At 34.0% G+C, this 14840-nt stretch overlaps 2 protein-coding genes across 2 annotated transcripts; one reads left to right on the forward strand and one right to left on the reverse strand.

The window, feature by feature from the left end:
• The first annotated feature begins 6592 nt into the window (after positions 1-6592).
• Positions 6593-7334, forward strand: LOC107963943 (histone H2B-like). The gene has a single exon (NM_001426026.1). The coding sequence runs from the start codon at positions 6675-6677 to the stop codon at positions 7116-7118; it is 444 nt and encodes a 147-aa protein (NP_001412955.1). The 5' UTR covers positions 6593-6674; the 3' UTR covers positions 7119-7334.
• LOC121217780 (pectinesterase inhibitor 10) lies at positions 7188-10680 on the reverse strand. Its single transcript, XM_041094050.1, has 5 exons — positions 9964-10680; positions 9634-9692; positions 9443-9545; positions 9288-9343; positions 7188-9185 (listed from the first exon to the last, which is right to left on the reverse strand). Exons 1-5 carry the CDS (start codon positions 10678-10680, stop codon positions 9071-9073), a joined length of 1050 nt encoding a protein of 349 aa, XP_040949984.1. The 3' UTR covers positions 7188-9070.
• Between the last annotated feature and the right edge of the window lie 4160 nt (positions 10681-14840).

A 14840-nucleotide genomic window follows, 5' to 3' on the forward strand; every position in this document is an offset into this window, starting at 1 on the left:
AAGAAATGTCATAAATGTCAGATTTATGGAGACAAGATACATATACCACCTTCACCTCTACATGTTATGTCTTCTCCATGGCCCTTTTCCATGTGGGGCATGGATGTCATTGAACCAATATCACCGAAGGCTTCAAATGGACATCGGTCTATCTTCGTGGTCATTAACTACTTCATAAAATGGGTAGATGCCACTTCTTACACAAATGTTACTAAGACAATTGTGAGTCGATTTTTGAAGAAAGAGATCATTTGTCGGTATGGGATGCCTGAAAGGATCATATCAGACAATGCATTGAACTTGAACAACAAAATGATAGCAGAAGTTTGCGACCAGTTCAAGATTAAGCATTACAATTCTTCCCCCTATCGTCCAAAAATGAATGGGGCATGAGAAGCTGCCAACAAGAACATTAAGAAAATAGTGGGGAAGATGACTGAGACCTATAGAGATTGGCATTAGAAGTTACCATTTGCACTTCTAGCCTATCGAACATCTGTCAAAACCTCTACTGGGGCAACCCCATTCTCGTTAGTTTATGGGATGGAAGCAGTGTTACCTATTGAAGTAGAAATACCTTCTCTTTGAATTTTGACAGAAATAAAGTTAGATGAAGCTGAATGGGTTCAATCCCGATATGACCAGTTGAACTTGATTGAGGAAAAGAGGTTAAGAGTCATTTGACATGGTCAGATGTATCAGAAGCGAATGATGCAAGCTATGACAAGAAAGTTCGACCCAGAGAGTTCCACGAGGGAGACCTTGTACTGAAAAGGATTCTTCCCATTCAAAAGGACTTTAGGGGGAAATGGATGCCGAATTGGGAGGGGCCGTATGTCGTGAAGAAAGCCTTCTCTGGTGGTGCATTGATCTTAATGGAAATGGATGGGAAAAGTTTACCCAACCCAGTGAACTCAGACTCAGTTAAAAAATACTTTGTCCAAAGGAGAAAAGAATCCAAGGTGAAAACCCACCAAGGGCACCTTGAGATAAAAAAAACGGAGAGGCCAAGGTGAAAACTCGCAAAGGGCACCTTATGACCAAATGGGTTTTGAGTTGAAAACTCGAAAGGGCAGCTCAAATTTTGAAGAGTACACAGTGATCTTGCTATATTCGAAGAGCGAAGCACGTTACATATTGGGGCATTAACAAAGTACTTTGGATCTTTTAAACACATGTTGAACTCAAGGAAGACTTCATGGAGCTGGTGTGTAGACACTCAAGCAGCAATATCTTGAGCATCTAACTTTTATCCTGTTTTCTATCTTTAGATTCCATTCCTTCCTAAAGATAGGCTTTCGTTTCCTTTGTATCCTTTCCTTTTAAGTCATTCAAATCCAATTATTCTTAAAGATTTATTCATCTTCCATGTTGCATTGAAATAATGATAGATGAACTAAATATATTTACAAATGAAGTTTTGCGCATTACTCTGGAATTTCTAGATAATACAAGAAACTAAAACAGGACAATTGTTCGAGAAATTCACACATTCTCGGTGGGCCGTAGCATTGGAGGAAGGGTACAGGCCTACAGGTTGAGCAAGAATAATGCTTTGAAAAGACAAATGAAGGAATGAGTGGTGACGTTTAGGATAGGGGTCATATTCACAAAATTCTGCATCATGACATGTTTAATTAGGAACATCCGACTCATTTCGATCATGACATCCTAATTATCAAGCATAATTATTCTACAGGTTATCAAAGATGACGCACCTTAACCCCTAATGTAACAGCCAAATTTTTTAGTGGTGTCGGAAACAGTGATTCGAGATCACTAAATCCGACGAGTATGTTTAGAAATTTTAACAAATAATAATTATAGGCCAAGTGCGAACTTAAAAGAATTGTTTTTAATTAGTGAATTTTGCGATTTTAAAAGAATTAATCAGGTAAATTTGGTTGAAAACGAGGTATCGAGACCTCAGATTTATAAACTGAGCCATAAATATTTTTATAAATATTTATGGAGTGTTATTAAGTTAGTATTAAAGTTTCATTAGAAAATTTTAACGTTTGGTTAGTCAATTAATTAAAAAGGACTAAATTGAAAATAGTGTAAAATTTATTAAATTGTGATAAATAGTTTAAGTGATTAAAAAGGAGGGATTTAAAAGGCAATTGGACCCAAATTGTATGGGCTGGGCGGTTGGGCAAGAAAATCAGCAAAAAAGACAAGGAGAAACAAGGGCAAAATGGGAAATTTTGCAAATTAAACATATAAAACAAGACAAATTTGAAAAATCTGGAGATATCATCATTTTTCTTCAGCAAAAACGTCATGGGAGGTCTGAAAGCTGCTAGTTTTTCATACTTTGACATATGTGAGTTCATTTCTTACCCTTTTCTTTGAGATTTTTATGTTTTTGTGACTTTTACAATTAGGTCCAAGTGTTTAATTCATTAGTTTTTGATTTTATGAACAAAATTAAAAGCTATCATTGATAAGTGTTAGCTGTTTATGATGAAATAAAATGAATTTGAATCTTTGATTTTGTTAAAAAAATTAAAAAAATATATGAATATTCAGTTAGCATGGCTAATTTGCATGTTTTAAGCTCATGGACTAAATTGAATAAAAGTAAAACTTTAGGGGGTAATTTTGTAAAAATGTCAAAAATGACTAAATTGAAGGGAATAAATTGTTTTATTATCTAAATTAATAAATTAAATGAAATTATCAATTTAAGATTGGGTGAAATTTGAGAAAATGGTAAATTACCAATATGCCCCTAAATCTTGGTATTTCTGCAATTTAGTCAGGTAGGTTCGGATACCCTGAATGAGCAAGTAAATATGACAATTTAAGTATTGTATCGTATTTTATATGATATTTTGAATTGAATATATGAAAAGGATGTTCCATGAAACATGAAAATGAATACTAAATAATATAAATTAATTGAAATTATTCAGAAAATTTCGGTAATGCCTCGTATCCTATCCCGGTCTCAGGTACGAGTATGGGGTATTACACCTAAGCAGTAGGGTAATAGGCCGCAGCATAGCAGATCTGACTAAAGCAGATCCAAGATGGTTTGGCATCCTTGTGCTTACAAGGAGCAAATCGAAGACATAGTTGATTTGGCTTTCGCGTGCTTACGCTAAAGCAAGTCTAAGATGATTTGGCATCTTTGTATTGTCAGAGAACAAGTCGAAGTCTGGCATCTCCATTTCGACGGAGAGCAGATACATAGCAGATCTGGCCTTCAGATGTTTATACTGAAGCAAGATCCAAGATGATTTGGCATCCTTGTGCTTACAAAGAGCAAATCGAAGACATAGATGATTTGGCTTTTGCGTGCTTACGGTAAAGCAAGTCTAAGATGATTTGGCATCTCTGTATTGTCAGAGAACAAGTCGAAGTCTGGCATCTCTATTTCGACGGAGAGCAGATACATAGCAGATCTGCCCTTCAGATGTTTATACTGAAGCAAGATCCAAGATGATTTGGCATCCTTGTGCTTACGAGGAGCAAATCGAAGACATAGCTGATTTGGCTTTCGCGTGCTTACGCTAAAGTAAGTTTAAGATGATTTGGCATCTCTGTATTATCAGAGAACAAGTCGAAGTTTGGCATCTCCATTTTGACCGAGAGCAGATACATAACAGATCTGGCCTTCAGATGTTTATACTGAAGAAGATCCAAGATGATTTGGCATCCTTGTGCTTACAAGGAGCAAATCGAATACATAGCTGATTTGGCTTTCGCGTGCTTACGCTAAAGCAAGTCTAAGATGATTTGGCATCTCTGTATTGTCAGAGAACAAGTCAAAGTCTGGCATCTCTATTTCGACGGAAAGCAGATACATAGCAGATCTGGCCTTCAGATGTTTATACTAAAGTAAGATCCAAGATGATTTGGCATCCTCCTGCTTACAAGGAGCAAATCGAAGATATAGCTGATTTGGCTTTCGCGTGCTTACGCTAAAGCAAGTCTAAGATGATTTGGCATCTCTGTATTGTCAGAGAACAAGTCGAAGTCTGGCATCTCCATTTCGACGGAGAACATATACATAGCAGATCTGGCCTTCAGATGTTTATACCGAAGCAAGATTTTCGACGGAGAGCAGATACATAGCAGATCTGGCCTTCAGATGTTTATACCGAAGCAAGATCCAAGATGATTTGGCATCCTTGTGCTTACAAAGAACAAATCGAAGAAGCAAATTTGGCGTCACTGTGTTCGATGGGGAGCAGATTGAAGATATCAACATGAGAGTCATGAGTTTGCAAGGAGTAGATTGACGAAGCAAATTTGGCGTCTCTGTATTAGACGGGGAGCAGATCGAAGATGACAGATTTGGCGTTTTTGTATTAGACGGGGAGCAGATCAAAGATAACAGATATCGCTTTCCTGAGTTGCAGTGAAACAGATTGAAGCCGTCAAGAGGCCATTTAAAGAAGATCAAGGATCAAGAACTCAAGACTCGGCGAGCCCGGGCAAAATTGGTCTTTTTATAGTCTTTGCTCTGTTCACATTACACGACAACAAGTAAAGAGGGGCACCTGTACAGCCCAAATTTTGCCCGGGCTAAAAAGCCCAACATCTAAAAACCCAACAGCCCAAAACTCAACAACCTCCAAAGCCCAATCACCTAAACCCTAATGGCCCATTTATGAAACAAAAAAAATCCAAATATCTTCACTCCAACCACTCCACTAAACCACCCCACTAAACCACCCCAACCACTCCACTTGCCTACAAAAAAATCAGTTGTAAAATTTGGCTATAAAAGCCATTCAAGACTATGTCAGAAGGGGATTTTTGTTTTTTTGAAAAGGCTAGTTTTTGGAGATTAATCAAAGATCAAAGCAAAAGAAGTTTCTTTGTCTATTCTCATTTTAAGTTCTTTGTTTGTTTATTGTTTTCTTTTCAATTTTATTTTGTTTTTTTATACGAAAGTAAAAATAAAAGTAAGAAGCTTACCCATATTTTCATTACCGAAAAAGTTTTTTTTGAGGTCCGACCACCGTGTACGGTGGCGCCGACGGCGGCCCGTAGAGATCTGGTGACCGGAGCAAAGCCGGACCGATGGCCGGATTTAGAAGGGAGGGGGAGAGTGTTATTTTTAATATTGTTATTATTTTCTATTATTATTATTACTAATACCACTATTATCATCATTATTACTATTATATTATAATACCTTTTCATTATTATAACTATTGTGTTTTTACTATTATTATTATTATATTTTCCTTTTTTTGTATTTACTTATACGTTATTATTTTTTATATTAACTAATTTAATGAATATATATTTTTAGCATATTTATTTTATTTACATATCATTACTTTTATTATTATTATTTCATCATCTATTCTATTTATAGTTTTTTAAAATAATTTCAAACATTTAGTTTATTCATTATTTCCCTTTCTTATTATTTGTTCGACTCATTTATCTTATCTTCGTATTTATCGTTACTATTTATATTTGTGTTTATGTTTATCTTGTTATAGTTATTGATTTTGATTTGTTATGCATTCTTTATTATCTCGTTCCATCACGAATTTAGGTTTTATCTAACCCAATAATAATTCTTTCATAAAAGTAAATACTCCGTATTTGGTAATTTGAGACAATCGTGCCCTAACTTACTGGGTTTCGACTTTTCTCATTTAATTTAAATACGGAATACTCTTTTAAACCGCTATACGAGTTTTTTTAAAAAAAATACTTATTTTTGGAAGTACGAGGTGTTGTGTCCTAACTTACTAGGTATGACACATTGTCACCTCAAAGTAAGAATTTGTTTTAAAATAAAGGCAATATTCGATATTAGGAAATTCGAGAAAACGTGCCCTAACTTACTGGGTTTCGACTTTTATTGTTTATCCTAAATAACTGAACAACCCTTAAAAAATTTAGAATATATGAATTATAAATAAAGGCAAGCTCATTCTCAAAGTTTGAGATGTTGTGTCCTAACTTACTGGGCGTGACATTTTATTACTTCGAGATGAGAGAGTCTTTAACATTTGTTTTAATTTATTCGGTCATTTTCAAATTAGCATTTTTACGAAGAGGGATCGTATTTCAATGTCTTTCAAGCTTTCAATTTTCGACACTAAGATATTAATTAATCAACTATGTATCAATTTTTGGGCGTTATGAGGGTGCTAATCCTTCCTTGTGCGTAACCGACTCCCGAACCTGTTTTCTTGATTTACGTGGACCAAAATTGTTGTTTAAATAAATCAAATCATTTATTAAAAACAACCACTTTTACAAGGTGATCCAATCACACCTAAAAAGACTGGTGGCGACTCCCGTTTTCGTTTTTCTCTAAGTCAATATCTGTTTTTTTCAAAAAAATAGTTACGACAACATGAATTATTGAGGGTGCTTTTGTAATAGCATTAACTGAAATTTTGGAGGCAATGTAACACCAACTCAGCAATCCGAGTCGAAAAACAATGGGTCACAAGTATTCAAGCCATGTCCACCGTCATTTCAGTCCCCCGTATCAACTTTATCGAACGGTCTAGATATACCACGTCAGTGATCCTCGTGAAACGTACACACACCAATAACCGCTCCACTTCTCTTTCTATAAAAACAACCGAACACATCACAAATATCTCATCTCATATTTTCCATCAAGTTCAATTCTCTCATCCCTTGTTTTCCTTCTAAGCCAAACGAAATCTAATCATTTTTGAAAAATGGCACCAAAAGCTGAAAAAAAGCCAGCCGAGAAGAAGCCTGCGGAGGAGAAGAAAGCCGTAGCTGAGAAAGCCCCGGCAGAGAAGAAGCCTAAGGCTGGGAAAAAGCTTCCCAAGGAAGGCGGAGCGGCTGCCGGAGACAAGAAGAAGAAGAGAGTTAAGAAGAGCGTCGAGACCTACAAGATCTACATCTTCAAGGTCCTGAAGCAAGTTCACCCTGACATCGGGATCTCTAGCAAAGCTATGGGGATCATGAACAGTTTCATCAATGATATCTTCGAGAAGCTTGCTCAAGAAGCCTCTAGGCTCGCGAGGTACAACAAGAAACCCACCATCACTTCCAGGGAAATTCAGACCGCTGTTAGGCTTGTACTTCCTGGTGAGCTTGCCAAGCACGCCGTTTCTGAAGGTACCAAGGCCGTGACCAAGTTTACTTCATCTTGAAAAGGCTATTTGTTGATCTGTAGTTGGGGTTAGGGTTAGGAGGCTGCTTTTTAAATTAGATCGGTGTGGTTTTTATGTTTATTTTTCTGAAATTTCCGCATATTTATTTTGATATATGGTTTGTATTAGCGAGATGGATCTACTCGATCCTGATATGGCTATTGTAGAAATTAATGCTATTAACGACAACTTAATTTCTTGGAGCTTGTTTTTGGCTAGTTTTTAAATTTATTTTTTTCTTAGATAATTTCGATTAAAATTAAAAATTTTAGTTTCATCAAATTCTTTACTAAATCTAATGTTAATTTTTAATTCATTAAATTTATCACTGTACTCTCTTGAGAACACAACAATTACCAGATGTTATAACTCTCTTAAACCAAATGTGATTATTAAATATAAAAGAAAAAAGAGCACGAAATAGTGGTAGGTTAAGTGAGCGGTTATGTACTAAACGGAATTGCATTCTTAATGAGGTATATCGTAAAGAAATGGGAGCTGAGTTTTAGAGCACATTAAAGATGCTCTGCTCTCACTTGAATTTTAGTTTCACTGCAGAAAATTGTTGGGTTTGGCTGTAAAAACATTGTTTTCAACTGCACGTTCTCATGCAAACTGCCAAGGCCATAAAGATCTGACTTAAAGACAAGCAACGACAGGTTTCTTGATTGGGACTTAGTAGCGGTTTGATTTTTCTGGAATTGGGAAGCACAGGTTAAGCTCTCTATTAGAAGAGATGAATATTTTAGACAAGCTTATGTCTATTTTTTAATCCAAATTGTGATTAAAACTTAGTACAATTTACAATCTCTCAAACATCAAATCAACTTTGGATAACCCAACCCGTAAACTGGTTGAGGGTGGTTAGTGAGGGTTACTGAATTTTTTTAGCACTTCAATATTTCCCTTGGCTGTTTGGAGTTATTGGCAGTTTCGGAACCTCAGTAAAAAGCATTATTCCTAATAAGTTACCTGTTGATTTGTTAGCAGCCATGTTCTCACTCTTTAGCCTACTGCAGGCAGTAAAGAATTTGTTTTCCGGTGTCAAGCCACCGCTCCCGTCGCTTATAAAGCTGGCGAAAACCTAACCACCATTATAGTTAGAGCTTTGGCTGTTGTTGCAGGGGTATGCTAGCAAATTGACTTGCCAGACAAGGCATGTGAGAGGAATCTGTGCTAGTTTTCACCTTTGAATATATGTTGTGGATATAATTGGTTCGCTTTTTTTGTGTTTTTATCCTATGCAGGGTCAAAATATCATGCAATGGATCTATTAAAGATGGATTATCATGGTAACTTTTTGATTCTCCACCTTCTTACCATATTCTTAGAAAGATATAACAGCTTTGTTACAAATTTGATATAATTTTATGCCAAAAAAGGAAAATAAAATATAATAGCTAATTATATTTTGTAAATAAATAACATTAATTCATTGCTACAATCTTCTCCATAGTGTAGCACAAACTATTTAGGCTAAAAACATTGCTCTCTTTCCAAAACTCTTCTATAGCCTTTATTTTAGAAAGATTTTTCATCTCCATCCTATATTTACTATCGAATGACTGACCATCATATGCATAAAATACCTTAGTCTTCTTGAGGTTCTTCATAAGCAACCCAATAGCTTAGTCTTCTTGAGGTTCTTCATAAGCAACCCAATAGTCTCTTCATTTGAATGCTTAGAATAGATGGAAGAAACATTAGATTGGTGGAATCCCAAACACAAAATGGGCACATAGCATTATAATACATGGCAAAATGAGCAATCATATACTAAACTTTTATTAGAAAGAAAGCCTTCTATATACCAAAGAAATATCAACATGTTTTAGAGCTCATCAAAGTTGGTTTTGCTTATAAAATCCTTGTTTTAACTGCACAATATTTTGATGTCTATTCAGAGAACTCTAAAAAGTAGTAAACTAAAAAAAATGAAAAACAGAACAGCATCATTCGTTTTTTCCTTGTAGAAATTGCATTCTAAATGAAGTTTGAGTTTCTTGGACTGGCTCATGCGTGTGAGCATGGCACAACTGGCTTCCATTCCATTCCAGTATCCGGTCCCTGTCACCACCACCATTTTCATTCAAAAACTAGATTCGGATTTTAATTGTATTAGCTTCATTTCAGAATATGATTCTGTATTTGAAGGGAAAAATAACTTACGCATGAAGTAAATAATTTCCTTCGAATATAGAATGGTCAAGCCGATCGCACACGAGCTGAAAACGGTAATCGCAATACAAAGGTATGCATTTCTTAATCTCACTAAACGTATAATAAAGGGACATTCAAAATTTCAGATACAGAGTCACACTTACAAATTTCTCGCCTAGGGTTGTGTTGCATCCTCTGCAATGGAAACATACCACTGGCAGATTATTAATATACCAACCACGCGATTTATCGATCTTCACATTGACACTATATATCAATCAAGAAGAAAGATTAAATTGTAATTATTGTTGTTTATTACAGAATGAAATGTAGTTTGGGTGATTGTGTATCTTACGCATCGCGGCAGAGAATTGCATCTCCACTTACCCCAGGTATCTGAAGACTCCCTGGTACCTGAAAAGTTGATTTAAAAGTTAAAAAACTATTCTTGGAACACCGCATAATGTTACATTGAAATAATAATCTTAGACCAAATAATTGCTTTTCTGCTAAATATATCCCCGCAAACCTTCAACAAGAATTGAAGTGCCACTACCAGTAGTAAAACAAGAATCTTGATATACATATGTATATATACAGAGAGGGAGAGGGAGAGGGAGAGGGAGAGGGAGAGGGAGAGGGAGAGAGAGAGAGAGAGAGAGAGAGAGAGAGAGAGATTTGATACGCGTTGGATAACGTTGGTCCAGCAGCTGATGTGGTTTCTGCAATTTCGGCATAAGTAGAAACCACTTAGACTAGTTATTGGATATCTAACGGCGTTTGGAGGCGTCGGAAACACACAAGGAAATGGAAATTGAGGAGATGATGATGATGATCCGCTAATATTTTGACTGTTCATTGGATGTCTAACGATGTTTGGACGCGGCTGCGAAAAAGGAACTTGAGGAGATGATGATGATGATGATGATGAGCCGACGTTTGGAGGTGGAGGCGTTCGTAACCAAGAAGGAACTTGAGATGATGATGATGATCCGACGTTTGGAGGTGGAGGCGTCTGTAACCAAGTAGGAACTTGAGATGATGATGATGATGATCCGACGTTTGGAGGTGGACGCGTCTGTAACCAAGAAGGAACTTTAGATGATGATGATGATGATCCGACGTTTGGAGGTGGAGGCATTTGTAACGAAGAAGAAACTTGAGATGACGACGACGATGATGATGACGACGAAGATGACGATGACGCGATGTTTCGAGGTGGCGACATTCGAAACCAAGAAGGAACTTGAGATGATGGTTTTGGAGGCGTCGGCATTGTATTCAAACAAGGAACTTGAGAAGATGATGATGATCCATATCTAACGACATTTGGAGGTGGTGGCATTAAATTCAAAGAAGGAACTTGAGGAGGTGATGATCCACTATCATTTTGATTGTCCATTGTCCAAGCTGAGCCCAAGAAACAAACACCCAAAGCGTATGCTACAAAGAAGATGAGAGTTGAGAAGGAAACGTAGAAAAGACCGAGCGAGAGTGGTTTCTTGATATACTTCCCAAATGGATATATTAAGGTTCTTCTTGGGATGGAAGGAGAACTGGGAATGAATGCTTCCACTACTTTTATATAAACAGAATCAAAGCAGATACATACATAGCTTCTTGTTCTGTTATAACTGTCAACACCGAAAGGGATCACGCGGGAAAACACCAACTAAAACTATAAATTACAGAATTTTTATTTAAAACTAAAAATAAGTGTTATATTAATGTAGTTATTCCGGATTGATGTGGGACCTAATATTGTAGGTGTTATTTACATGCTTTCCAACCTATTTATATCAATTATATTAATGATTCAACTGTTATATTTTATGGTTTATTAATGTATATTATGTTAAATTTAATATATATTTAAAATTTTTAATTATTTATTTTATATAAAAAGAATTTAACAGTTAAATATATATATTATATAGAGTATTTTAGATCAATATGATAGAAATATCAGACTGGTTCAAAAATTTACATGTATGACAAGTATAATTATATTGATAAATTCAATAATTGAATCATTAAAATAGTAATAATATAAATAGTTACGGGAGTGTATGTGAAACTAGTTTAATTTTTAAGCTTTGTAATTAAATCACTCTCTTTAGCCACAAAAATTCTACTTTAGTTTTCATACTATTTTTATAATAAATAGTTATCTAACTCATTTTGTAATTTTGTAACAAATTGTTTTAGTATGAAAATAGATTAATATGCTTTTAATATATTGTGAACAGATAATTATTTTTTTAATTTAACAATATAAGTGTGTTAGATATTTATTATAAAAATTAAATTAATAGACACTAAAAAATAATTCACTTTTTTTTGCACATATAAAGGTTGGTAAAAGACAAAAAAAAGTTGTCGGCATTGCTTTGTTGGTAGTTTCTTGACTTCCGACTAGTGTCACAGGACTAGAACTTTAGTCCCGTGTGCCATGCGGCCTTAGGCGATTCTTTCAATTCACTCACACCTAAGTCAGCCTAACCACCACAAAGTGAGGATTTACAAAAGAAAACACTGCATGAGAGGTGTTTGAGTAAACGCTCTTAAAGAATTCTATTACTCTTAAGAATTTAAGATACAATGAATGATTTACAAGTGAGGGGAGGCTCTCTATTTATAATTGAGCTCCCTCAAAACTGATGGGCTAGATCAAGTTACATCGACGGATGAGACTAGTCTCTCCCTTAAATTTAGGGATTTACAAGATTATATAATCAATTTACATAATCAAATCTAATCAAATCTTATAAGATATGATTCCCCTCAGTCTTCTAAGATTAGTTCTCATATTTACCAAGGTAGCCTCTCTTTCCAAATCTGCATCATTGGGTTACCTAGGCTTCTCCAATAGCTTTTTGAATCGGGCCAATTCTTGTGGGCTAAATGATCCTTATCTAATCGATAGACCTCAATGGGATGTATCTTGTGCGATGGTCATAGGTTTTGCATTTTGGCCCGCGACACTATGTGGTTGTCGATAAAAAAAATTCCTACGAGCTGACCATTATAAAGTGTTCTTGACACTTTTAACTCCTGTTATAATAAAGATACTTTTAAGACATTATAAAGTGTTGACAAAAGTCATGTTTTCTTTTAAATTTACACACATTCACATTAACTTTTTGAGTGCAAGCAAAAGTCATATTCATATTGAAACACCCTATACCTGGTCCGGTTGTCGGCCCGAGCTATAGGATGCTACAACAATAAACTAAAACATTCACAAGTAATTTATTGATTATTATTATATAATCAATAAATACAAGTTAATTTCATGTTAAACATGCATTAAAATCAAAATCGAGTCTCAGTCGGGCTTACGAAAACCTTTGAACAAGTTCAGAACTAAATCGGAACCAATTTGAAACATTTACAAAATAACAGAAAGAATGCAAAATAGTGGTTGCCAACCACTCAAACATAACCAAAAAGATCAATTCATAATAAATTACATTAATTTCCATGTTATTCAATCATATCAAGACATAAATCGAACTTACGGAACATTTAAAACAAACTGGGAATGATTTTGGATTAAAACTAAACTTTTTCAAAATATAGAAAAATAATGAAAAAAGAGGTCACACGACCATGTGGCAAGGTAGGGACCGTGTGATGTAGGGACATGGTTGTAATACCCTAAAATTTTTTTACAGTAAGATATTATCCTTGATATAGTAAAATAAGGAAATAAAGTGAAAAAAAGGAAAATTTTGAGTTATGTCAATATTGGGAAGTATATTATGATATATTAATTCAAGAAAGGACTAAATTGTAAAAGTGAGAAAAGTTTTGTTGCACAAGAGTAAATACTCAAAATTTAAGGGGTTAAAGTATAAATATGAAAAAGTTAAAGGATTAATAGTGTAAATATTTTAAGGGTGGAGTGATCTAGAAACCAAGGAAAATGGATGAATTAGGACCTAATTGATTAGGTAAGAAATTATGAGGGACTAAATTACAATTTTACTAAATTTAAAAGATGACTCAAGTATGGAATTTTAAAAGATCATAAAGGGAAAAATGATCAATTGGAAAGAGAGATAATTCTAGAAGTCAATAATGATATTAGAGATATTTTGATATTTTATAATTATTTAATTAGATAAATATTATTTTATTAATATTTTAATAAGATATTTTATTATTATTTTATTAGTATATAAAAAAAGAAAGATGAGGAATTCTCATCCATCTTTTCCATGCAACTAAAGTTAGAAGAGAAGAAAAGAAAGAAAATTTTCTTTTCTTTACAATTTGGTCCTTTCACCAAAAATTCACCATTTTCACTTTGAAATCAAAAGAATTTCTATAGCCATCAAGAGAGAAAGATGACAAGGAGACTATGAGGAGTTAGAATATCAAGTTAGATTCAAGAAATAGAAGCTAGAGGAGAGAGAAAAATCAAGTTAAAGATTGAAATCAATAGGATAACATAAGAACATGAGGATTTCAATATATTTTTAAGTTTGTTATTATTGAAAAAGCATGGAAATGATGTTATAGTAGAGTTTTCTTATATAAGGTTTTATGATCTTGATATGTTAGTGAAGGGAAGTAAGAGAAAATGATGAGAAATATTATAGAGAAAGGGAATAAGGGTGTTATAAACTTAGTAATCAACATTTTGCACTAAAACAGTTTTGGACAGCAGCAATAGTCTAATTTTGAAAATTCACCAAAAATTGTAGAGTTCGAAGAGGTTAAATAATATAATAAATTAAATATTATTGAGTCTAGTTTCACCTAGAAGAAATGTATAAGTAACAAAATTGTAGATTGTGAGATATAACAATTTATGTGAGACAATGTTAGAATGATTTCGGGTTCCCCAGTTTTGAATTTGGAAAATCATCAAAAAATTATTGAAAAATAATTATGGGATTAAATTTATATGCTTAAATCCTTAATGAGTATATTTTCAAGACAAAAAAAACATGAACATCAGCTGAATCCTGTACTAAGAGATAATTAATTTTTAGTAAAGAAAAGTTGAAGCTGTCAAACAACAGAATAGAGATAAATTTGAAGATTTTACTGTACTTATTGGCTAAAGTATAAATTTTTGAAATTTTATGGTAGAAATATATTTGAGTCTAGTTTCAAGAACTTCAAGCGGATCTTAATTTGGAATTCTGTAGCTCAAGATATAAAAATTTAGTGACTATGATTCAAGTGGACAACTTTGAATGAACATATAAGTAAATAGTGAAATTATAAATAATGTTATATATAAGCATGTTATATATATTAAGGATGTGGAATGGAGAGGAGGAGGAGGAAAATTAATATATGAATATTCAGCTAGTAAGGGCTTACATTTAAAATGGATAATCTGCATGCTTTAGATTCAGGGACTAAATTGAATAAAAGTAAAAGTTTAAAGGGTAATTTTGTAAAAATGTCAAAAATGATCAAATTGCATGAAATGAATTGTTTTATTGTCTAAGTTAATAAATTGAATGAAATTATTAATTTAGATGAAGATCGGATGGAAAATCGATGAAAATGAAAAATTACCAAAAGGCCCCTGAATCTTGG

This window comes from Gossypium hirsutum, chromosome A03 (genome assembly GCF_007990345.1).
Source record: "Gossypium hirsutum isolate 1008001.06 chromosome A03, Gossypium_hirsutum_v2.1, whole genome shotgun sequence".
NCBI lineage: Eukaryota > Viridiplantae > Streptophyta > Magnoliopsida > Malvales > Malvaceae > Gossypium > Gossypium hirsutum.

Excerpts from the sequence above, each read along its gene's own strand:
- LOC107963943 (NM_001426026.1), top strand. The coding sequence starts at position 6,675 with ATGGCACCAAAAGCTGAAAAAAAGCCAGCCGAGAAGAAGCCTGCGGAG.
- LOC121217780 (XM_041094050.1), bottom strand. The coding sequence starts at position 10,680 with ATGGACAATCAAAATGATAGTGGATCATCACCTCCTCAAGTTCCTTCT. Across the intron at positions 9,693-9,963 it reads GGACCAACGTTATCCAACGC|GTACCAGGGAGTCTTCAGAT; the intron begins GTATCAAATCTC and ends TCAACTTTTCAG. Across the intron at positions 9,186-9,287 it reads GGAAATTATTTACTTCATGC|GGACCGGATACTGGAATGGA; the intron begins GTAAGTTATTTT and ends TGGTGGTGACAG.